Source organism: Lipotes vexillifer, unplaced genomic scaffold (assembly GCF_000442215.2).
Source record: "Lipotes vexillifer unplaced genomic scaffold, Lipotes_vexillifer_v1.1 scaffold193, whole genome shotgun sequence".
Lineage (NCBI taxonomy): Eukaryota > Metazoa > Chordata > Mammalia > Artiodactyla > Lipotidae > Lipotes > Lipotes vexillifer.
The window spans coordinates 2,125,684-2,152,010 of NW_006769306.1; the positions used below are offsets into that span (position 1 = coordinate 2,125,684).

A 26,327-nucleotide genomic window follows, 5' to 3' on the forward strand; every position below is an offset into this window, starting at 1 on the left:
AGAATGAAGGCTACCTCTTTTTTCTAAGAATTTGGGTTGCAGAGAAAGTGAAGTTTCTTTAAATTTAGTTTTATAATTTTCGAAGTTTTATACCACAGATATTATCTTTGGGTTTAACTCCTGCTGATGGGCAGGTAGATAACTTCAGACAAGTGTTTTCACCTATTCAAATCCTAGTTTCTTCCCTATAACATGAGGATGGAAATGCCTGTGATGAAAGATGGTCACAAGAATTAAATGAGATAGGGAATTCCCTGGCATCCAGTGGTTAGGACTCCATGCTTCCACGGCAGGGGGCCCAGGTTTGATCCCTGGTTGGGAAACTAAGATCCCGCAAGCTGTGCGGTGCAGCCAAAAAAAAAAAAAAAAAAAAATTAAATGAGATAATGTCTGTAAAGCTGGGATCACTCATGACATCACCACTGCTCAGTAAGGGAAGGAAGCAGCCATTCTTGTTACTATTGTTGAGGATTTTATTACCTAACTTTCTGCCTTATTAATTTCATGACCTCTTTTTTAAACAAGTACGTGTCAGAAGAAGATCCTATAATGTCAATGTGCGTATAATAAAAATTAACCAGAACCTGAAGGTACCTTGAACTTAGTTGCTCACATGCCAGCTTAATATTTCTTTTCTCTCTATTTTCCTTTCCTTCCAAAATAAATGTCTCCTTTCTAAGCTCGAAGTGAAGAGCATGTGAATATTTCTCAATGAGCTCTTTTACCTGTTCTTCATTGTTTGGCTGAGAACCACCTTGAGCATTCCTTATACAAAGTGTGGTAATTTCACCATCCACTCTCTCTTGACATAGAACATGAAATTTTTTCAGTGTGCTTTCATAAAATCTGCTCGTCTTTTTCAGGTAAAGGAAAATATCTGTGTCGAGAACAAGCCTTTCTCCTCTTCTCATAGTCTCAGGTGTTGAGGACCTGGGTGGCTTTAAAGAGTGACTACTTTTCCATGTACTCCCTCTGGGGCTCTGTCTATCCCTGTTTTTTTCTAAAAGAGAACTTGCTTTTAATAGCAAAGATTCTTTGAGCTTCTTGATAGTCAGAAATGATCCTTGAACGGAGATTCTTCCATTGGCTTCCAAAGGACTGAAGCATAAAGCTGGGATTTCCCTTTTCAGGTCCATTACCAGACTTCTCAGACCAATTTGACTCCGAAAAACAGAAAGATCAAGGACAGCATTTACAGAGCTGAAGACCTAAAATTAAACAGAGAAATTAAAACAGCACCACCTAGTGGAGCAGACTACATAAACACATTCTTTTTCTGCCACTTTCTTGGTCTCCCCTGCAGTAGCCCCTAAACCAGGCCTCAACTGCCTAGCACAGCTGGCTTCTTGCGCCATAGCTGCCCATCAGATGGATGCCACAACCCTATCAAGCCCACAGTGTTCGATTTGGGATTCACATTTCTCACTGGATTACCCTAAATAGAGGTGGTCAAATATTTTTTTCAGAGGCAGAATGCTTTTTTGAAACAAAGTCTTAAGCAGAACCCAGAGAAATACACTGTTCTGGTTCTGCTCTGTGGATAGGGGTCCCCGTAGAGAGCCCTCCGAGTTAGAAGTTCCTCAGATGGCTGCACAGAACCCTAGGTTTCTTACAGAATAAAGTTTTAAACCAATGCTTTGAATTTTACTTTTTCCTCTTACTTCCACCTTAACTGTGTCTTCAAAGCTCCTTTTTAATGTTCATCCTAATTGTTTTTTCCCCCACAAAAGAAGTCTTTAGGTAGATGCCTGACATCATCCATGACATCAAAAAAGCTCACTGTCACTTTAAAAGCATTAAGAGGGTCATAGAGAAACATAAAAATGACCAGGCAATAACCAAAAAATTTCAAGACACAGGTTTGACCTTTAACACCGACTCAGGTTAACAGGAGTTTACACTCTCTTTTCTAGAAGTCATGGGATGAGGGTGCTTTGTGCCTCCTATGTAGAGGAGATACTCTGCAGAAGAAATGGGACCCAGATAATCAGCATTTCACTTACCTTTTCACTAAAATGGGAGACGGTGAGTTGAGCGGTGAGTTGAGCGGGTCTGACCACCTCTGCTAGATAGTGTTTCTTTTTTCTGATGACATTCTCTGCAACTAAGTGGAAAAAAGGCCACCAGAAGTGTTTGTGGCACAATACACTAATAATTATTTTAATTAATAATAATAGAGATGTTCAATTCTTTTAAAATACCTAAGATTTTTTCTGTGTTTCCTCTAAATTCAGCATTTACATAGTTTTTCCTTCTACTTTAACACATTAAAATTTATACATATATATGTATACATACATACGTAAAACACTTGCATGTTTTGTATGTTATATATAACACATAACAAACACCTAAAAGTAAATCCCCCACCACTCTGTTAATTATGGTCATGAGGAGACTTCACCTTTTTGAATCCAGGATATAACACTGTCCTGGTTTGTTTTCCTCTAATTCACTGGCTGACCTGCTCAGTCTCCTTCGCTAATTATCCTTCTCTCCCCATTCTCTAGGCTTTGGCATGCCCCCTCCCACCCCCCTGCCCCGCCGCCTCAGGCCTCACACCTCTTTGCTAACCTTACACCCACCCCCTGGGTGATGTCAACAATTTCCACAGCTTTAGACATCATCTCTCTACGTATCACCTCGAAAATCCTTTCTTCAACATCGACCTTTCTCCCTTCTGCCTGTGGAAATCTCTACTTCATTATCTGAATAGACGTCTCAATGACTAAAATTCAACTCTTAATAACTAGCTCCCTTCCAAAAGTACTCTTCCTCCCATGTTCAGCATCTCAGAAAATGACACTTAGTCCATCTACAAATTCTGAACACCCACCAGTTCTCAATCACCTGCCCTGCTACCACCCTAGTCAAAACCAGCACCGACTAGCAGCTTTTATTCTCCACATGGCTGCCAGATGGATCACGTTAAAAAAGGCCATCACATTCTGTCAGTACTCTGCTTAAACCCTCCAATGGCTTCCCATGTCACCTAGAATAAAATCCAGACACCTTGCTTTGACCCATGTGCTCCTAAACATAACCTGGTCCCAGCTGCCCATCTAACCACATGTCCTATTCTCTCCTCCTTGCTCATTCCACTCCAGTCACACGAACCTCCCCACTGCTCTTCAGAACGCCCAGCAGGCTGCCCCGCAGAGAATGTTTCCCAGTCCTTCCCTGTGCCTAGAATTTTCCTCCCCCTTATCTGCATGAGTCATTCCCTTACTTCATTCAAGTCTCTGTTCAAATGTCACCTAAACAGAGTATTTTCCTACCCACTCTACCTAAAGTAGCACTATCCATCACATTCTATCCCTTTATTCTTCTTTATATTTTTTATAGCACCATATTATATATTAATATGTATAAATATATAAGTATATATAAATATACAAATAAATAAAGCACACAACAATTATATATTCATTTATTGGCTTGTTTATTATCTCTCCACAGATGTATGCTTCATGAAAAAAAAACATTTTGCCTATTTCATTCATTGCCGTATAACCTCAAGGCCTAGAATGGTGCCTGAAAAATAATAGGCACTCAATAAATACTTGGGAATAAATGAATGAATGAGCCCTCTCTTTCTCTGAGTTAACCAATGCAATACACAATACTAATAATTTCCCTCAATAATATAAAATTATTAACTTCTACGTTCCCCTTAGAGAAATAATAAGGAGCCCTTCCCGCCATCCCTTACCTGAACATCCCCATTGAGAAGGAATGACATAACTAATGGTGAGACATAAAGGTACTGATAACCCACAGTCTTTTGGATCTCTCTCTGGACCCTATCTTCCCTCAAGCAGAGCAAGGTCTCTTCTGCTCCTACTCTTATGTAGTACTTTTACCTCCAAAAGGCTGGCATGGAGACTCACCTTTCTTTGGTAACTTATTCTACCAGCCACTGTGCTGCACCGAAGGCAGCCCCATCCATGAGGCTGGAGGGGTGAATAGCTCTGCAGACCCAACTTCCTCACTTATGTCAGGTTGGAGGTGGGGAACAGAATGGCTCACTCTGACCTCAGATCCAAGCCATATATCTTCAGTCCAACTTTCCCAGTAATAAAGCAGATACTATATGAGAATATCCATTTGTTGGTTTGATCAAAGAGAAGCAAATGGTATAATTATATTGCTGAAGCCACCTCAAAATTGTCCAAGTATTTACCATTTTTGTGAGATTATAGATAACTTTTGGAGGGTTTTTTTCTGTATTTTACAAATTTTCTACAGTAAAACATGTCACCTTTATCCCAAGATATAGACAGAATTAAAATATAGAAAAAAAGAAGTCTTTAAGACTGCCAGTTATTGACAACTCTATCATGCGACATTTTCACATTTATTCTTGCTTAACACACTACTGTGCCACTTTTATACTCAAGAATAGAATTATTGAGGAGGAGCATCAAGATGGCGGAAGAGTAAGACGCGAAGATCACCTTCCTCCCCACAAATACATCAGAAATACATCTACAGGTGGAACAGCTCCTACAGAACACCTACTGAACACTGCCAGAAGACCTCAGACCTCACAAAAGGCAAGAAACTCCCCACAGGCAAGAAACTTACCCTACCTGGGTAGGGTAAAAGAAAAAAGAAAAAACAGAGACAAAGAATAGGGACGGGGGCTTCCCTGGTGGCGCAGTGGTTGAGAGTCTGCCTGCCGATGCAGGGGACATGGGTTCGTGCCCCAGTCCGGGAGGATCCCACATGCCACAGAGCGGCTGGGCCCGTGAGCCATGGTCGCTGAGCCTGTGCGTGCGGAGCCTGTGCTCCGCAGCGGGAGAGGCCGCAACAGTAAGAGGCCCGCGTAGCGCAAAAAGAAAAAAAAACAATAGAGACGGGACCAGCACCAGTGAGAGGGAGCTGTAAAGGAGGAAAGGTTTCCACACACTAGGAAGCCCCTTTGAGGGCAGAGACTGCAAGTGGCGGACAGGGGGGAACTTCGTAGCCATGGAGGAGAGCACAGCAACAGGGGTGCGGAGGGCAAAGCGGAGAGATTCCCACCCAGAGGGTCGGTGCCGACCAGCACTCACCAGCCCGAGAAGCTTGTCTGCTCACCTGCCAGGGCAGGCAGGGTCTGGGAGCTGAGGCTCGGGCTTCGGAGGTCAGATCCCAGGGAGAGGACTGGGGTTGGCAGCATGAACACAGCCTGAAGGGGTTAGTGCGCCACGGTTAGCCGGGAGGGAGTCGGGGAAAAGTCTGGAGCTGCTGAAGAGACAAGAGACTTTTTCTTGCCTCTTTGTTTCCTGGTGCGCGAGGAGAGGGGATTCACAGCGCTGCTTAAAGGAGCTCCAGAGACGGTTGGGAACCGCGGCTATCAGTGCGGACCCCAGAGATGGACATGGGACGCTAAGGCTGTTGCTGCCACCACCAAGAAGCCTGTGTGCAAGCACAGGTCACTCTCCACCCCTCCCCTCCCGGGAGCTTGTGCAGCCCGCCACTGCCAGGGTCCCGTGATCCAGGGACAACTTCCCAGGGAGAACGCACGGCGCGCCTCAGGCTGGTGCAACGTCACACTGGCCTCTGCCGCCACAGGCTCGCCCCACACGCCGTACCCCTCCTTCCCCCCAGCCTGAGTGAGCCAGAGCCCCCGAATCAGATGCTCCTTTAACCCCGTCCTGCCTGAGCGAAGAACAGACGCACTAAGGTGACCTACACGCAGAGGCGGGGCCAAATCCAAAGCTGAACCCCAGGAGCTGTGCGAACAAAGAAGAGAAAGGGAAATCTCTCCCAGCAGCCTTAGGAGCAGCGGATTAAATCTCGACAATCAATTTGATGTACCCTGCATCTGTGGAATACATGAATAGACAACAAATCATCCCAAACTGAGGAGGTGGACTTTGGGAACAATAATATATATATATATTTTTTTCCCCTATTTCTCTTTTTGTGACTGTGTATGTCTATGCTTCTGTGTGTGATATTGCCTGTATAGCTTTGCTTTTACCATTTCTCCTAGGATTCTGTCTGTCCGTTTCTCTGTTTTGTTTTCTTTTTTACTTAAAAAATTTTTTTTCTTAATAATTATTTTTTATTTTAATAACTTTATTTTATTTTATTTTACTTCATTTTATCTTCTTTCTTTCTTCTTTTTCTCCCTTTTATTCTGAGCTGTGTGGATGAAAGGCTCTTGGTGCTCCAGCCAGGCGTCAGGGCTGTGTCTCTGAGGTGGAAGAGCCAAGTTCAGGACACCAGTCCACAAGAGACCTCCCAGCTCCACATAATATCAAACAGTGAAAATCTCCCAGAGATCTCCATCTCAATCCCAGCTCCACTCAACGACCACCAAGCTACAGTGCTGGACACCCTATGCCAAACAAGTAGCAAGACAGGAACACAACCCCATCCATCAGCAGAGAGGCTGCCTAAAATCATAAAAAGGCCACAGATGCCCCAAAACACACCACCAGAAGTGGACCTGCCCACCAGAAAGACAAGATCCAGCTTCATCCACCAGAACACAGGCACTAGTCCCCTCCACCAGGAAGCCTACACAACCCACTGAACCAACCTTAGCCACTGGAGACAGACACCAAAAACAACGGGAAATACGAACCTGCAGGCTGCGAAAAGCAGACCCCAAACACAGTAAGTTAAGCAAAAGGAGAAGACAGAGAAACACAGCAGATGAAGGAGCAAGGCAAAAACCCACCAGACAAAACAAATGAAGAGAAAATAGGCAGTCTACCTGAAAAAGAATTCAGAATAATGATAGTAAAGATGATCCAAAATCTTGGGAGTAGAATGGAGAAAATACAATAAATGCTTAACAAAGACCTAGAAGAACTAAAGAGCAAACAAACAGAGATGAACAACACAATAAATTAAATTTAAAATTCTCTAGAAGGCATCAATAGCAGAATAACTGAGGCAGAAGAACGGATAATTGACCAGGAAGATAAAAGAGTGGAAATAACTACTGCAGAGCAGAATAAAGAAAAAAGAATGAAAAGAAATGAAGACAGCCTAAGAGACCTCTGGGACAACATTAAATGTACCAACATTCGAATTATAGGGGTCCCAGAAGAAGAAGAGAAGAAGAAAGGGTCTGAGAAAATATTTGAAGAGATTATAGTTGAAAACTTCCCTAATATGGGAAAGGGAATAGTCAAGTCCAAGAAGCACAGAGTCCCATACAGGATAAACCAAAGGAGAAACATGCCAAGACACATATTAATCAAACTACCAAAAATTAAATGCAAAGAAAAAATATTAAAAGCAACAAGGGAAAAACAACATATAATACACAAGGGAATCCCCATAAGGTTAACAGCTGACCTTTCAGCAGAACTCTGCAAGCCAGAAAGGACTGGCAGGACATATTTAAAGTGATGAAGGAGAAAAACCTACAGCCAAGATTACTCTATCCAGCAAGGATTTCATTCAGATTTCACAGAGAAATTAAAACCTTTACAGACAAGCAAAAGCTAAAAGAATTCAGCACCACCAAAACACCACCAACTGCTAAAGGAACTTCTCTAGGCAGGAAACACATGAGAAGGAAAAGACCTACAATAACAAATCCAAAACAATTAAGAAAATGGTAATAGGAACATACATATCAATAACTACCTTAAACGTAAATGGATTAAATGCTCCAACCAAAAGACATAAACTGGTTGAATGTATACAAAAACAAGACCCATATATATATGCTGTCTACAAGAGACCCACTTCAGACCTAAGGACACATACAGGCTGAAAGTGAGGGGATGGAAAAAGATATTCCACGCAAATAGAAATCAAAAGAAAGCTGGAGTAGCAATTCTCATATCAGATGAAATAGTCTTTAAAACAAAGAATATTATGAGACAAAGAAGGACACTACATAATGATCAAGGGATCAATCGAAGAAGAAGATATAAGAATTGTAAATATTTATGCACTCCACAGAAGAGCACCTCAATACATAAGTCAAATACTAACAGCCATAAAACGGGAAATCCACAGGAACACAATCAGAGTAGGGGACTTTAACACCCCACTTTAACCAATGGACAGATCATCCAAAACGAAAATAAATAAGGAAACACAAGCTTTAAATGATACATTAAACAAAATGGACTCCAGTGATATTTATAGGACATTCCATCCAAAAACAACAGACTACACTTCCTTCTCAAGTGCTCATGGAACATTCTCCAGGATAGATCATATCTTGGATCACAAATCAAACCTTGGTAAATTTTTAGAAATTGAAATCATATCAAGTATCTTTTCCAACCACAATGCTATGAGACTAGATAACAATTACAGGAAAAAAAATCTGTAAAAAATACAAACACATGGAAGCTAAACAACACACCACTTAATAACCAAGAGATCACTGAGGAAATCAAAAAATACCTAAAAACAAATGACAATGGGAGACAAGACAACCCAAAACCTATGGGATGCAGCAAAAGCAGTTCTAAGAGGGAAGTTTATAGCAATACAATCCTACCACAAGAAACAAGAAAAATCTCAAATAACCTAAACTTACACCTAAAGCAATTAGAGAAAGAAGAAACAAAAAACCCAAAAGTTAGCGGAAGGAAAGACATCATACAGATCAGATCAGAAATAAATGAAATAGAAATGAAGGAAACGATAGCAAAGATCAATAAAACTAAAAGCTGGCTATTTGAGAAGATAAACAAAATTGATAAACCATTAGCCAGACTCATCAAGAAAAAAAGGGAGAAGACTCAAATCAATAGAATTAGAAATGAAAAAGGAGAAGTAACAATTGACACTGCAGAAATACAAAGAATCATGAGACATTACTACAAGCAACTCTATGCCAATAAAATGGACAACCCGGAAGAAATGGACAAATTCTTAGAAACGCACAACCTTCCGAGACTGAACCAAGAAGAAATAGAAAATATAAACAGACCAATCACAAGCACTGAAATTGAAACTGTGATTAAAAATCCTCCAATAAAAAAAAGCCCAGGACCAGATGGCTTCAAAAGCAAATTCTATCAAACATTTAGAAAAGAGCTAACACCTAGCCTTCTCAAACTCTTACAAAATATAGCAGAGGAAGGAACACTCCCAAACTCATTCTACAAGGCCACCTTCACCCTGATACCAGAACTGGACAAAGATGTCACAAAGAGAGAAAACTACAGGCCAATATCACTGTTGAACATAGATGCAAAAATCCTCAACAAAATACTAGCAAACAGAATCTAACAGCACATTAAAATGATCATACACCATGATCAAGTGGGGTAAATCCCAGGAACGCAAGGATTCTTCAATATACGCAAATCAAACAATGTGATACACCATATTAACAAATTGAAGGAGAAAACCATATGATCATCTCAATAAATACAGAGAAAGCTTTTGACAAAATTCAACACCCATTTATGATAAAAACCCTCCAGAAAGTAGGCATAGAGGGAACTTTCCTCAACATAATAAATGCCATATATGACAAACCCCCAGCCAACATTATCCTCATTGCGAAAAACTGAAACCATTTCCACTAAGATCAGGAACAAGACAAGGTTGCCCACTCTCACCACTCTTATTCAACATAGTTTTGGAATTTTTAGCCACAGCAATCAGAGAAGAAAAAGACATAAAAGGAATCCAAATCAGAAAAGAAGAAGTAAACCTGTCACTGTTTGTAGATAACATGATACTACACATAGAGATTCCTAAAGATGCTACCAGAAAACTACTAGAGCCAATCAATGAATCTGGTAAAGTAGCAGCATACAAAATTAATGCACAGAAATCTCTTGCATTCCTATACGCTAATGATGAAAAATCTGAAAGTGAAATTAAGAAAATACTCCCATTTACCATTGCAACAAAAAGAATGAAATATCTAGGAATAAACCTACCTAAGGAGACAAAAGACCTATATGCAGAAAAATATAAAACACTGATGAAAGAAATTAAAGACGATACAAATAGATGGAGAGATACACCATGTTCTTGGACTGGAAGAATCAACACTGTGAAAATCACTATACTACCCAAAGCAATCTACGCATTCAATGCAATCCCTATCAAACTACCACTAGCATTTTTCAAAGAACTAGAACAAAAAATTTCACAATTTGTATGCGAACACAAAAGACCTCGAATAGCCAAAGCAATCTTGAGAAAGAAAAACAGAGCTGGAGGAATCAGGCTTCCTGACTTCAGACTATACTACAAAGCTACAGTAATCAAGACAGTATGGTACTGGCACAAAAACAGAAATAGAGATCAATGGAACAGGATAGAAGGCCCAGAGATAAACCCACACACATATGGTCACCTTATCTTTGATAAAGGAGACAAGAATATACAGTGGAGAAAGGACAGCCTCTTCAATAAGTGGTGCTGGGAAAACTGGACAGCTACATGTAAAAGAATGAAATTAGAACACTCCCTAACACCATACAGAAAAATAAACAAAAAATGGATTAAAGACCTAAATGTAAGGCCAGACACTATCAAACTCTTAGAGAAGTACATAGGCAGAACAGTCTATGACATAAATCACAGCAAGATCCTTTTTGACCCACCTTCTAGAGAAATGGAAATAAAAACAAAAATAAACAAATGGGACATAATGAACATTAAAAGCTTTTGCACAGCAAAGGAAACCATAAACAAGACCAAAAGACAACCCTCAGAATGGGAGAAAATATTTGTAAGTGAAGCAACTGACAAAGGATTAATCTCCAAAATTTACAAGCAGCTCATGCAGCTCAATATCAAAAAAACAAACAATCCTATCCAAAAATGGGCAGAAGACCTAAATAGACATTTCTCCAAAGAAGATATACAGATTGCCAACAAACACATGAAAGAATGCTTAACATCATTAATCATTAGAGAAATGCAAATCCAAACTACAATGAGATATCATCTCACACCAGTCAAAATGGCCATCATCAAAAAATCTACAAACAATAAATGCTGGAGAGGGTGTGGAGAAAAGGGAACCCCCTTGCACTGTTGGTGGGAATGTAAATTGATACAGCTGCTATGGAGAACAGTATGGAGGTTCCTTAAAAAACTAAAAATAGAACTACCATACGACCCAGCAATCCCACTACTGGGCATATACCCTGAGAAAACCATAATTCAGAAAGAGTCATGTACCACAATGTTCACTGCAGCTCTATTTACAATAGCCAGGACATGGAAGCAACCTAAGCGTCCAACAACAGGTGAATGGATAAAGAAGATGTGGCACGTATATACAGTGGAATATTACTCAGTCATAAAAAGAAACGAAATTGAGTTATTTGTAGTGAGGTGGGTGGACCTAGAGTCTGTCATACAGAGTGAAGTAAGTCAGAAAGAGAAGGACAAATACCATATGCTAACACATATATATGGAATATAAAAAAAAAAAATGGTCATGAAGAACCTAGGGGCAAGATGAGAATAACGACGCAGACCTATTTGAGAATGGACTTGAGGATACAGGGAGGTGTAAGGGTAAGCTGAGACAAAGTGAGAGAGTGGCATGGACATACATACACTGCCAAACGTAAAATAGCTAGCTAGTGGGAAGCAGCCGCGTAGTACAGGGAGATCAGCTTGGCGTTTTGTGACCACCTAGAGGGGTGGGATAGGGAGGGTGGGAAGGAGGGAGACACAAGAGGGAAGAGATATGGGGACATAGGTATATGTATAACTGATTCACTTTGTTATAAAGCAGAAACTAACACACCATTTTAAAGCAATTATACTCCAATAAAGATGTTTAAAAAAATAGAATTATTATTTTTTAAATACACTTTAAACTTTACCAGTCCCATGAATTATTTTAATGAAATTCAATTTTTAATTTTATTACAGAAGTGTTTCTAAGATTATAAAAACTTGATTGGGAAATACCTTTTTTTTCTTTGAATGTTACATATGCAACTCCCTTGGTTCTTGTTGGATATATCACATCTTCAACAACTCCACCCTCATTCTCAATATCTTGAAAGTGACTCTTCACTAATATGGTCAGTGACTGATCATTAATGGAACCAACTGGAAGACCAGCAACTACAATTGTTCTTTCAGAAGCTTCGGATTCCTTGACCTTCAAAACTGATGCCTGCAAAAACACAGTAGGATACTCTTCAAATATATAGGATTCTGCTAAATATAGGCAATGTTACACACCAGTAGGAAAAGCTATTTTATTCAATAAAGGCGCTCTTGCAATTGATTCGATACTTGAAAACAAATATTAAGGTTAGAACCTGGCCTCATACCATATGCCAGCATAAACTCTATATAAATTTGAGAGTTAAAATGTAAAAAGGAAACCCCTTTTTTTAATAAATGGAAAACACTGGTTAACATTTGTCTGATTTTAGAAAGACCTAAAAATAATTGTAATCACAAAGGAAAAGATTAAGATATAAATTTTTTTTAAGATTTTTTTTTTGATGTGGACCATTTTTAAAGTCTTTGTTGAATTTGTTATAAAATTGCTTCTGCTTTATGTTTTGGTTTTTGGGCCCTGAGGCATGTGGGATCTTAGCTCCCTGACCAGGGACCACCTGCATGGGAAGGGGAAGTCTTAACCACTGGACTGCCAGGGAAGTCCCGAGATATAAATTTTTTAAATCAAAATTTTTTTAAAAGTCAAGCTAACCAATGAAAACAAAAGAACAAAATACCTAGGAATAAACCTACCTAAGGAGACAAAAGACCTGTACGCAGAAAACTGTAAGACACTGATGACAGAAATTAAAGATGATACAAACAGATGGAGAGATATACCATGTTCTTGGATTGGAAGAATCAATATTGTCAAAATGACTATACTACCCAAAGCAATCTACACATTCAATGCAATCCCTATCAAACTACCACTGGCATTTTTCAAAGAACTAGAACAAAAAATTTCACAATCTGTATGGAAACACAAAAGACCCCAAATAGCCAAAGCAATCTTGAGAAAGAAAAACGGAGCTGGAGGAATCAGGCTCCCTGGCTTCAGACTATACTACAAAGCTACAGTAATCAAGACAGTATGGTATTGGCACAAAAACAGAAAGATAGATAGATCAATGGAACAGGATAGAAAGCCCAGAGATAAACCCACGCACATATGGTCAACTTATATTTGATAAAGGAGACATGAATATACAGTGGAGAAAAGACAGCCTCTTCAATAAGTGGTGTTGGGAAAACTGGACAGCTACATGTAAAAGAATGAAATTAGAACACTCCCTAACACCATACAGAAAAATAAACTTAAAATGGATTAAAGACCTAAATGTAAGGCCAGACTCCATCAAACTCTTAGAGGAAAACGTAGGCAGAACACTCTATGACATAAATCACAGCAAGATCCTTTTTGACCCACCTTCTAGAGAAATGGATATAAAAACAAAAATAAACAAATGGGACATAATGAAACTTAAAGGCTTTTGCACAGCAAAGGAAACCATAAACAATATGAAAAGACAACCCTCAGAATGGGAGAAAATATCTGCAAATGAAGCAACTGACAAAGGATTAATCTCCAAAATTTACAAGCAGCTCATGCAGCTCAATATAAAAAAAAACAAAAACCCAATCCAAAAATGGGCAGAAGACCTAAATAGACATTCCTCCAAAGAAGATATACACATTGCCAACAAACACATGAAAGTCTGCTCAATATCACTTATCATTAGAGAAATGCAAATCAAAACTACAATGAGGGGCTTCCCTGGTGGCACAGTGGTTGAGAGTCCGCCTGCCGACGCAGGGGACACGGGTTCGTGCCCCGGTCCGGGAGGATCCCACATGCCGCGGAGCGGCTGGGCCCGTGAGCCATGGCCGCTGAGCCTGCGCATCCGGAGCCTGTGCTCCGCAACGGGAGAGGCCACAACAGTGAGAGGCCCGCTTACCGCGCAAAAAAAAAAAAAAGAAAAAAAAAAAATACAATGAGGTATCACCACACACTGTCAGAATTGCCATCAGCAAAAAATCTACAAACAATAAATGCTGGAGAGGGTGTGGAGAAAAGAGAACCCTCCTATAATGTTGGTGGGAATGTAAATTGATACAGCCACTATGGGGAACAGTATGGAGGTTTCTTAAAAAACTAAAAATAGAACTAGCATACGACCCAGCAATCCCACTACTGGGCATATACCCTGAGAAAACCATAATTCAAAAAGAGTCATGTACCACAAAGTTCACTGCAGCTCTATTTACAATAGCCAGTTACATGGAAGCACCCTAAGCGTCCATCGACAGATGAACGGATAAAGATGTGGCACATATATACAATGTAATATTACTCAGCCATAAAAAGAAACGAAATTGAGTTATTTGTAGCGAGGTGGATGGACCTAGAGTGTATTAAAGAGTGAAGTTAAGTCAGAAAGAGAAAAACAAATACTGTATGCTAACACATATATATGGAATCTAAAAAAAAAAAAGTGCTTATGAAGAACCTAGGGGCAGGATAGGAATAAAGATGCAGATGTAGAGAACGTACCTGAGGACACGGGGAGAGGGAAGGGTATGCTGGGACGAAGTGAGAGAGTGGCAAGGACATATATACACTACCAAATGTAAAATAGATAGCTAGTGCGAAGCAGCCACATAGCACAGGGAGATCAGCTCGGTGATTTGTGACCACCTAGAGGGGTGGGATAGGGAGGGTGGGAGGGAGACACAAGAGGAGATATAGGGATATATGTTTATGTATAGCTGATTCACTTTGTTATACAGCAGAAACTAACACACCATTGTAAAGCAATTATACTCCAATAAAGATGTTAAAAAAGAAAAAAAAGTCAAGGTAACCACAAAATTTTGTAGTTTGGAGTTGGCTGTATGTTTTCTTGATTGTAGAGTTGAAAGTACATAAGGTAATAAAAATCATTCTTTTCTTTCTTTCTTTGGGGGGGTAAAATTAGGAAAAATTCACCATAAAAAAATAAAACCCTGGAAATAACATTGGAGCTACAGTGAAGTAAACCCTGCCTTCCACCACATACCTGAAATAGAATTCAACCACTGAGAGCACATGCTATTGTAGACTGTGCCACTCTGGGAACAGAGGACCAAGTGCAAGTAGATCCTTCCCTGGGCTCACTCTCTGTGAACTTCTTGTATTAAGGTTTTAATTTGTTCCCCAGCTCATTTAGGGGAGTGGACCTATAAACTTCTCCCAATGCATATATAGGTAGTCCAGCTTGATTACACCAGAGCTCAGACATAATCTATCCTAAATTACCCCCAGGGCCGACAGGATGTCTCACAGATCCAAGTAATGGTTAATAGATCATAAAGATGTTTCGGTTTTCAGTTCAGAGGACTCTGTATACTCAGAGTAGGACTTCACTGGGGATAGGCAAACAGCTTCTGACCTCCCTGATCAAGAAAACAGTCTAAGCACACACAGTGTCCATTCTAACCCAGAAGCATCTTAAAATGAAAGTATTAGAATAAAAAAGAGAATAAACACAATTAAGGGGAGCAATCAGCAGCATAGGGGAGATATCAACAATTTCTTGAAGACGGAAACGATACCGAAGTATGTGGAAGGATAAGACAGAGGGAATCCAGAATAAAGAAAAGGGGGTTGCAATGGAAAGGTGACAACTTTCATGGCAGAACCTCCGAAATGAAAAAAGGGACCAAAACCAGAAAGATTAGTTGAAAAGCTAGTGGCAAAACAAAACTGAATGGACACTCTAGGGAGAATCTGACCTGCTAGTATGGGTGCTGGCACCCCAGAGCAAGCCCCCTCCCCCTCCACTTCCTGGCATTTGAAAGGGCCCAAGCCTAAAGATCATAAGTAAATTAAAGTGTGCATGTTTTCAGTAAATTATAGAATACCAAAAAAAGAGACTCTATTTGACACAGCTGCGAGGAACATTTCTCTGTAAGTGGAAAAAGGAAAAATACACATGACATTGGACCAAAAGGAGAAAAAGTAATCACAGCACACTATTATTAGGCCCTGCTGTAAACGGTATTTACTGTTTGCATAATAATATAGACACTCTCATTGGTTTTTATCTTTTAGACTAATTCTGTTAAATCTTCAAAATACCAAAGACTTAAATATGATTATAGAATAAAATGGAAACATTCAACCCTGTCAATGTAAGAATAAAGGCAAAACTAACAAGTTGAGAAAAAAAGATAGAAAGAAAAATCTATACTTATATTACTGAAAATCATGTAATACCATCAAAATTTTAAGTATATTATGAAAGTTACAAAAATAGTCCACAGGAGAATTTAAAAATATTACTAAAACTTTCAAGCTTGAAAGGTGGGAGAAGTCAGAGGTTACTTGAGTTAAATCCTCATTTATCATAGCAGGAATTCAATAATAGAAAATGCCTAAAGTCAATGATGACCGCCCCCAGGATATGCACTCTCTCAGCATCTCCTCTGACTTTTCAGCTGGTGGTTATAAAATAAGGTGGCAAAAATGTACCTGCATTTCTTAGAATATAGAGTATCTGGTCAATTAGTTAATCAATTAACAAATACAGTATTAAAGAAGCAGGTGTTCTATATCTGGAAATATGCTGGGTACCAAAGATGACACATACAAAGACATAAAGCACACCCCTCACCCTGAAATTGTTCCACCATAAAAATTTACTGAGCATTTATTATGTGCGGGGCACCTGGATGGGCCTTAAGATTACCAACACACACACAAAAAGAGCCTCTAAGTTATGGATGAGAAGGAGGCAGGCACATACACAAATCATTTCAACAGAGCTTGGTAGGCACAAAAAGAGGGAGGTCTACTTCTCTACAAGAACAGACCAACACCCCAAAATCTGAGAAGCATACAGGACCATTCACAATAAAGTTCACTTAGGATTGGAAGCAAGATTAATTCCGGCTAAAGCAGTCAAAGAAGGCTTCATGAAAGAGAGACCTTGAAGGCTGAGGTCGAATTTTAACTAATGGTCAAATTTAATTAAAAATGCAAAAGAGGGCTTCCCTGGTGGTGCAGTGGTTGAGAGTCCGCCTGCCGATGCAGGGGACACGGGTTCGTGCCCCGGTTCGGGAAAATCCCACATGCCGCGGAGCAGCTGGGCCCGTGAGCCATGGCCGCTGAGCCTGCGCATCCGGAGCCTGTGCTCCGCAACGGGAGAGGCCACAACAGTGAGAGGCCCGCGTATCGCAAAAACAACAACAACAAAATTGATAAAAAAAAAAAAAAAATGCAAAAGAGTTCACAGCAAAAGCAAAGGGACAGAGAAATGGAGGATGAAAATGGCTCATATTGAGACATATAAAGCAAAGGTAGTGTCTCCTGAAAAAGAAACTCATAATAATTATGGACTCTGTTATGGGAGGTACTTTTAATGGAGGAAAACAGTTTCTTAAAATATTCAGGGACAAATAAATTGCACAGGAAACTGTAAAAATATAAAAATGTGTTCATCCTAGCCCCAAGTGGTAAGATGTAATTATCCCAAAATAATTCTTTCTAGAAAAGGAAAAAAAAAAAGACAGATTTTTGAGACTTTAAGGGGATTTTTGTTTCACATGAGATTTGTCTTGATTTACTATACATCTGGCTCTAACAGTCCACACCAGCCTCCACGGATAAGTGGCTAGTGAGTTAGCTTCCTTTTCCTCATCAGTGCCAAAGAAAATCTTTAAATCAATTTAAATTCGGAAAATCTTACTCCGCCTCTGCCCTCATCAATACTAATACCATATTCCTTTATTCAAATGTTTACATTTATCTTTGATATCAAAGAAACTTCTCCTTGATGGCTATTAATCTCTTCTATCCACTGTTAAGAAGAAAAAGAGAGGTCTTGGAGATAGCCCTTTCAAGAGTTACCATATGGAGATACAGAATTTTGAAACATGAGCAGCATTTTGGTAGGCAGGTATTAAAATGACAGCAATTTCCCTGCATCAATGATACATTTTAAGAGACTTTTGACCATAGTATCAGAAAACAAAAAGATAAAAAGAAAAACTGTGAGTTTATTTTTGTAAGAAAAGCACTTGGGAGAGATAATTAAATTTATTCACTGAGTTCGCTTACATTCCTTTTCTCAAAATTAGGTGTCTATTTTCATTCACGTTGCCGTTACCACCACCGGTTACCACCACCGGTAAACAAAGTCGCACTTGCACTTCACAAATGCTTGGGCACTTCTGACCGGGAATTGAAGGCCCTGCCACCGCTTTTAAGCGCTTGATACAAAGTACACGGAAGCCTAAATCTTAAATTTGCTAACTGTTCTTGCTAGGCAGCAAAGATGGTGACAACGCAGAGCCCTTTGTGTCTGGGGAAAGAACTAAAGCCACAAGAGAAAATTCCCGCTAAGACGTCAGGCTGCTTTCCCAACTGTGTCCTTGGCTCGAATCCTTCTTGCTGGCTCTTTACAAAAGGAAACGGTGGCCTCCATTTCTGGGCAATTCTCTCCTCTCCTGCTCCCAAAGTGTGGCAGGGCAACAGTTAAGCCTTAACACTGGCTGCGAGGCCACTCGTCGACCAAACAGCTGTGTCCCCGACAACCAGGCACTAGGTGCCGGAGGAGGCCGCGGCGATGCGTCCCTTTGGAGCTGGCCTGCGGTGAAGCACGCGGAACTGCCACCCGTACAGGTGCAGAAAAACCGGGCTAGGTTTGCCTTCGGGGTCCCTCCCCGCGCCTCCCCGGTCACCCCGCACCCTCGCCCGTCCTGCCCGGCTCCGCGTCCTCCTGGGGGACCGTGGTGACGGGACGAGGACCACTCCGCCCTGCAAAACCCAAAGCAAAAGCAACTTGCCATGGCGGAAGAGAGACGCGCCCTCGGCGGCCGGCCCGGCGGGGCCCAGAGCTAGCGGAGCGCGGGCGGCGCGGCGGGAGCTGGCTGACGGGTTTTGGTTTCGGTTTTCTGTTCCCGCTCGTTTGGAGACAGCCCCTCCACCCCACCCCGCTGTTCTGCGGCCTCGGGATCTCGGGATGAGAGCCCGGACGTGGGGCGGCTGCTCTCCGGACGCCCTCGGTAGTTTCGCAACTTTTGAAATCAAGCTGGAGAGAGGTCTGGGGGGTGGGATATTCCCCGGCTGGAATGCGGGGATTCTCCGGGTGCTGTGTCTGTCCTGTGGGCAGTGGATCGTCCTTCCTATGCCATCTTTATCTCCCTAGTTGTGTTCTCACCGCACCACGCCTGTTTCTCCTCTCGTCCCCTGTCCAGGACCAGTGGCCAGGTGCGCAGGGCACAGGATGAAACGTCCCTGCTAAAAGAGAGCTCACCATCCTGGCCATCCGGCGCTCAGATTCCTAAGTCTGGCACCACAGGGACACAGGGAATCTACATACATAGCTTAAAAGTCAAAGAGAGCATGAGTAAGAAAAGCAAATAGCTGGCTAGTATGCAGAAGTTCAATTCCACTCCTAAGAAGTACAAATTGAAATCATAACAGGATCCCCTTTTTCCATGATTAGAGTGGCAAAAATTAAAAAGTGCTGATAATACCCAGTGTCTTCCAGAGTATGAGGAAACAACAATGTTGCTGCAAGCACAGATAGGTGTAAGGATTTTGGCCCCTCTCAAAAATGTAAAGTGAAAAAAAAAAGTAAAAATACATATATATCCTTAGAATTAGCAACTCCACTTTCAGAAATGAACTGAAGTTACAGTGCACGAGTAGAACTAAGATACTGTACAGATATTTTAATTGTGCATTGCTTGTAATACAATAATTTTTTTCGGAAAGTCTGGGATCCACCCAGTTAAACCATGAAATAGAACTATTTATTATATGGTCGATGGCACATCTGTTAAGGCCTAAGGCTGTGAAGATTTTAAAACAATGAGGTAGATCTATATGTAATTCCCCAATTTATATTTTATATTCAGATTCCTACACTTAAATGCCCGCTTGAATGTCTGATAAGCATGTGAAGCCTAATAGGACCTTCCTCCCATTCTTCCCTCTCAGTAAATAGCACTACCACCCACTGAGGAACTTAAACTCAGAACTCACTTGTCTTCCTTAATTCCTCTTTTCCTTAGCTCATTAGTACATTCCATAAACTGCACACTATCTCCAACTTTATCTCTACCACCCAGATCAACTGCATCCTCCGCCTTGCCTTCGGCCTTGTTCAATTCATTCTGGATACCACACCCAGGATGATATTTTTTTAATGTAAATCAGGTTTGATCCCTGTCTGAACACTTCATTGTTTTCCCATTGCACTTTGAATAAAATTTACTTCCCCACCAAGGGGGCTTGCCTGCTCCCCCCACCGCCCCCGCCCTGTTTCTATGTCATGACCTGGATGGCTCCTCCCTGATATTCACTTAACTGGCTCATTGCTGTCATTGGAGCCTTAGCTCAAATGAGCCCTCTTCAGGGAGACTGTTTCTGATCACCCAGTCTAAATTTGTCCCCCCAGTTATTATTCTATCACCCTGTTATTCCATCTTAATAGCACTCACACCTTTCTAAAAATATGAAGATATATTTGTTTATTTTTTCTTACCTATCACCCCCCCCCAACACAATAGACAGTAGTGTTGCAGGAAGGGGGACCCATTCCAGGGCCCGAGAGTGGGCTCTTATCTAACTCTCAAAAATGAATTGTCTGAGGAGACACACATGCTGACAAAACAAGAGACTTAATTGGGAAGAGGCGCTCGGGCGGAAAGCAGCAGGGTAAGGGAAACCAGGAGAACTGCTCTGCCACGTGGCTCGCAGTCTTGGGTTTTATGGTGATGGGGTTAGTTTCCGGGTTGTCTCTGGCCAATCACTCTGACTCAGGGTCCTTCCCAGTGGCGGGTGCATGGCTCAGCAAAGATGGATTCCAGCGAGAACGGTTCTGGGAGGTTTGTAGGACATATGGACTGGTATCTTCTCTCTCCTTTTGACCTTTCCCGAATTCTTCTGGTTGGTGGTAGCTTGTTAGTTCCATGTTCCTTACCAGGACCTCCTGTGGTAAGATAACTCATGCAAGTGGTTACAGTAGGGCCTGGCCAGGGCGGGTGGTTTTGGTCAGTGGTTCCCCTAACAGTAGTGCTGCTCACCAACATTCCTTGTTGCCAATTCAATCCCATGTGGAGGGATCGCCCTTCTCCCTTTGATGTTAGGCATGGCCATATGATTCATTCAGCCAATGAAATGGGAGGAGAACTGACATGTCCCTTATATGGATGGAAGCATTTCATCACCAGTGCAAGAGTCTGCAACACTCTCTTTGCCTTGGTGCACATAGAAGCATGTATTGAAGGCAACATGCATCAGTGAGCCAACACCTAGAACACAGCTGCAAGAGGGAGTTGCCTGGACCCATAACAAAATTTATGTGAATGAGAAATAACTTTGATGTTTAAAACCACTGAACTTTTTTTCAGGAATATCACCTAGCCTACTCTGACTAATATATCCAAGCCGTTAGAAAAAAAGAACACCATGAACATATTTGCAAATCACACATCTGATAAGGGATTTGTATTCAGAATACACAAAGAACTCTTACAACTCAAAAATAAGATAACCCACTTAAAAATGGACAAAAATTGAATAGATATTTTATCAAAGCAGATACATGAATTCATAATATGCACATGAAAATATGCTCAACATCACTAGTGGTTAAAGAAATGCAAATTAAAACAATGAAATACCACTCCAAACTGACTAAAATGGTTGTAATCAAAAAGACAGATAACAGCAAATGTCAAGAATGTGGAGAAATGAGCACTCACATGCATCGCTGGTGGGAAAGCAAAATGTTACAGCCACCTTTGAAAACAGTTGAGCAGTTTATCAAAAGTTAAGCATAAATTTACCATATGACCAAGAAAATTCAATCCTAGATAACTACCCAAGAGAAATGAAAACATGCTTGCAAACAAAGACTTATAAGCAAATGTTCATAACATTATAGTAATAGCCAAGAAATAGAAATAACCCAAATGGCCGTCAATTGCTTAAAGGATAAATAAAATGCATTTTATATATATATATATATATATATATATATATACTATGTACATAATATATATTATATGTATATTATATATATATACACATACACACATTTATACACAATGTAATATTACTTGGCAATAAAAAGGAATGAAATACTGATACATGCTATAACAAGGATGAAGCTCAAAAAAATCATACTAAGTACAAAAAACCTAGACACAAAAGGCCATATAGTGGCCACATTTAACCAGAAAAGGCAAATATGTGAAGAGACAAAGTAGAAAAGTGATGCCTTGGGCTGGAGGTGGAAACAAAGATTAACTGTAAATGGACATGAGCACCATAATCCAAACTGGGATCCTCTCCAGGGAATAATGAGAGATCTCAGATTAGAGTGGACAATGCAGGTCTACTCATTTGTGAGATCAAATCTGACCCAGGGTGACCTTTAACCTTGTATGTGCCAACTATTCCAACTTGTATGTGCTGACAGCATTCAGGACATGCTATCCCAAAATATGGCTCCTTGGCATACTGAATATGTCAAACTAAAGGAAATGGCATGTAGTAGAAGGACTTTCTGACCTTCCCCCCAAAGCAGGTCATAAAACCCTCATGTGAGAGGTGCCCTGCCTATACCCACAGGAAAGGAACATCCGTATCTCCAAAGACAGAGGGACACAGAGAGGAATCTGAGTGACTAGGCCTTACTAAGCTTCCCTCAGTTTACTACACTTAGCTGATATTCTAGGTCCTATCATTTTCCACTTTCTACCACATTACTTTTCATCAACCCTAGCATGGAAACACTCGGGTTTAACCATCTCTTCCCATCTTAATTTCCTTGTGAAGCTTCCCATGTCACAAAAAATTTATATTAAATAAATGTGTATGCTTTTCTCCCATTAATCTGTCTTTGTCAGTTTAATTTCCAGATCCAAACAGGGACCTTAAGAGGCTTGAGGAAAACTCGCCCCCCCCGCCCCCAGTGCCAAACTGTCTCTGAGGAAGCATGAGTCCAAAATAATTCTAGCAACTTATTACTAAAACTACATCCAAAAGAAAAACTTTTAATCTCTCACAGCCCCAATTAGAAGGCCTCCTATCTCACTATACTTTTTTTCTGTCTCACAGCTTAAGTAAAATCAAATTGGTCAACATTTTCCTGAATATTTTTAATTTGTGATACCGAAAAAACAAAAACAAAACCTATTACTAGATGTTTCACCTGTATCTTGATAATTACTTATTTTTATAAGATGTGGCATTCATTGGGAAGATTTCTAAAAATAGGATAAAAAGAAAGTTATTTTTAAAAGTGTAGCAGTCAATGCTGGAAGGGAGCAGTGAAATAGTTCTTTCTTGCACTATTTATAAAAGTACAGACTGATGCCTACCTTTCTGGAAAGCAATTGTAGCCATATGTATCAAGATCCTTAAAAGAATTTATATCCTTCAACCTCTCACACTAGTAAGTATCACCTTGAAATAAGGTCAGAACTGCAGAAAAAAGATCTGTATAACAAGATATATAAAGGTTTATGTACACCTTAGCACTTATAAGTACGAAAAAATTGGAAACAATCTTAATGTCCAACAATAGGGGAAAAATAACATGGGATACTTTCACAAGGTGAAATGTAAAATGATTAAAAAATAAAAAGACTGGAAAGGAGGACATTAAAATGTTTACCATTATCTGTGGGGGTGAATTTTGGGTGATTTTTATTATCTTCAATATATGTTGTGTATTTTTCAAGAATAAGCATCTTTTTCTTTGCAAATACCAACAGGATATCATTAATGCTATTCACTATACAGTTTTGGCTTTCTGCCTTCCAAGTATATGCTAGGTTTGAACATCCAAGTTCTTTTACAGTTGGGTGGAGCTGTATATTTAGTTCTGGTTGAGTTGTGAATGGAAGGAACATTTTTGGACCAAGAGTTTCATTGCCAGTTCAAGACCCTTCAAAACTATTTTCCTCTGGCATCGCATCTAGCAATAAAATTGGTGGCTGCTATTACACTGGTTCACTGAGTGTCTACCATGAGCATTCCTTTCGTTGACCCAACATGGACATGTAGAATGAGCAATGAGTAAACTTTTGTTGTTTTAGGTCTCTGAAATTTAGAGATAATTTGTCACATCAGCATCACATAGTCTATCCCAAATGATACAGAAATTGGTATTCTGAAGTGGAGTATTGTTGGAATGAAAAGAAAAGGAAAGGAAAGGAAAGGGAGAAGAGAAGAGAAGAGAAGAAAAGAAAAGAAAAGGAAAGGAAAGAAAAAGAAAAGAAAAGAAAATCCACAACACAATCTAAAATACAGGGTTTGGCTCAGAGACCAAATGGCATGTGATTAGAAAATAGTTATCAGAGATTAGGATGCTGATCCATATTATGTAGTGGAAAAACATTTGGTAAAACTGTCACACATGATAGCTTGGAAGGCAAATAATATACCTAATTAGCTTGTAGGGTTTTTTTAAAAAGTGTGAAAACCAAAATTAGTAGCATATGTCTTGGTGCATTTAACAAAGTAATATAAGAAAGAAATGAGCTTAGAAAAGAATTTGGCCAGTTTGAAAGCAGGAATAACAGGGAATAGATAAAGTCCAGAAATATGGGAACTTGCAGGGTTGGATGTAAACAACACTTTTCATTCTCAAATGATAAAACTGAGAAGACCTTTGAGTAAAAAGGCTGATTAGAACTTTGCTTCACAGCAAGGATCAAATCAATGATCAAATCAAGGTTTAAATCTCTGAACAAGCTAAGGTCCCTCAAAGCAAAAACAGCAAGTAAGATTGCGGAGTTCAATAAACCCTTTCAACTAGACTAATTCAGGGAAAAGAAATTATAAGTGTCCTGATAGACTCAAATCAAGTGAAGAGAGGGAGAAAAGGGGGCCAAGAAATCAGAGAAATATAGCTACTCTAAAAAGAGAAGTCTAGAAAATAAATAAAAAACTGTAGGTGTGGCTATTGGCATATGTAAGCTGACCAGACTTGAGTCTATTTTAACAGATAAGACGCCTATTAAGTTTTTGAATTACACCACCTAACTTGACACTGGCCCAGGTAAAGAGACTATGACTGTTCAAAACTTTAAAAACCTGTCCCCAAACATTAATCATAGGAAGTGTGCCAAGTGAGGAAGCTTTTCAGCCTCCAAGAAAAATATATTATGAATCTCCATTCTAGATATGGCCCAGGAAAATAATGAAGAATGTCCAGGAGCTATGAGGACAATGAGCAAGAGAAGAATTTCCAGAGTGATTCATGGGATTTCAGAATGGCTTTGGCCCAGTGACTGCTATGTGTCTCCCATTCTTTCCTTTTTCAAATGTGAGAGAGTTTTTGTTTTTGTTTTTGTTTTTGTCTTTTTTGCGGTACACAGGCCTCTCACTGTTGTGGCCTCTCCTGTTGCGGAGCACAGGCTCCAGACGTGCAGGCTCAGCGGCCATGGCTCATGGGCCCAGCTGCTCCGCGGCATGTGGGATCTTCCCGGACCAGGGCACGAATCCACGTCCCCTGCATCGGCAGGCGGACTCTCAACAACTGCGCCACCAGGGAAGCCCTCAAATGTGAGAGTTGATTGCAGTTATCTTGTTCTGGTCCCACCACTGTATATTGGGGGTCTCTAGATAAAGCGAAGTAACATTCAGTCCTATACAGAAACTTCCACATATCACCTAGAGTTCTTGCACTTTGAGTATGTTGTTATGATTGGGTGAAATTTGGGGGTTTTCTCCCTTGGGGATGGGGTGACTCTGAGTGTATTTTGTGTGTTAAGAAGAGTGATCCAAATATTGATGACCAGGAAGGACCTTCAAGATGGGGGAGGAGTAAGATGTGGAGATCACCTTCCTTCCCACAAATACATCAAAAATACAACTACAGGGCTTCCCTGGTGGTGCAGTGGTTAAGAATCCACCTGCCAATGCAAGGGACACGGATTCGAGCCCTGGTCTGGGAAGATCCCACATGCCATGGAGCAACTAAGCCCATGCGCTACTGAGCCTGCGCTCTAGAGCCCATGCGCTGCATCTACTGATGCCCCCGTGCTCTAGGACCTGTGCTCCGCAACAAGAGAAGCCACCACAATGAGAAGCCCAGACACCACAATGAAGAGTAGCCCCCACTCGCCGCAACTAGAGAAAGCCCGCACGCAGCAACAAAGACCCAACACAGCCAAAAATAATAAATAAATAAAAATAAATAAATTAAAAAAAATACAACTACATGTGGAACAACTCCTACAGAACACCTGCCAGGGTTCACCCTGGTAGAAGACCTCAGACTTCCCAAAAGGCAAGAAACTCCCCACGTACCTGGGTAGGGCAAAAGAGAAAAGGAAAAACAGAGACAAAAGAATAGGGACGGGACCTGCCCCTCTGGGAGGGAGCTGTGAAGGAGGAAAAGTTTCCACACACT

The 26,327-nt window shown here is 40.6% G+C and overlaps 1 protein-coding gene across 1 annotated transcript; it reads right to left on the minus strand.

Moving 5' to 3' along the window:
• Nucleotides 1-476: 476 nt before the first annotated feature.
• RBM43 (RNA binding motif protein 43) lies at nt 477-18,374 on the minus strand. The gene is made up of 5 exons (XM_007445569.1): nt 18,315-18,374; nt 18,046-18,159; nt 11,863-12,073; nt 2,004-2,104; nt 477-1,208 (listed from the first exon to the last, which is right to left on the minus strand). Exons 1-5 carry the CDS (start codon nt 18,372-18,374, stop codon nt 477-479), a joined length of 1,218 nt encoding a protein of 405 aa, XP_007445631.1.
• Nucleotides 18,375-26,327: the final 7,953 nt, after the last annotated feature.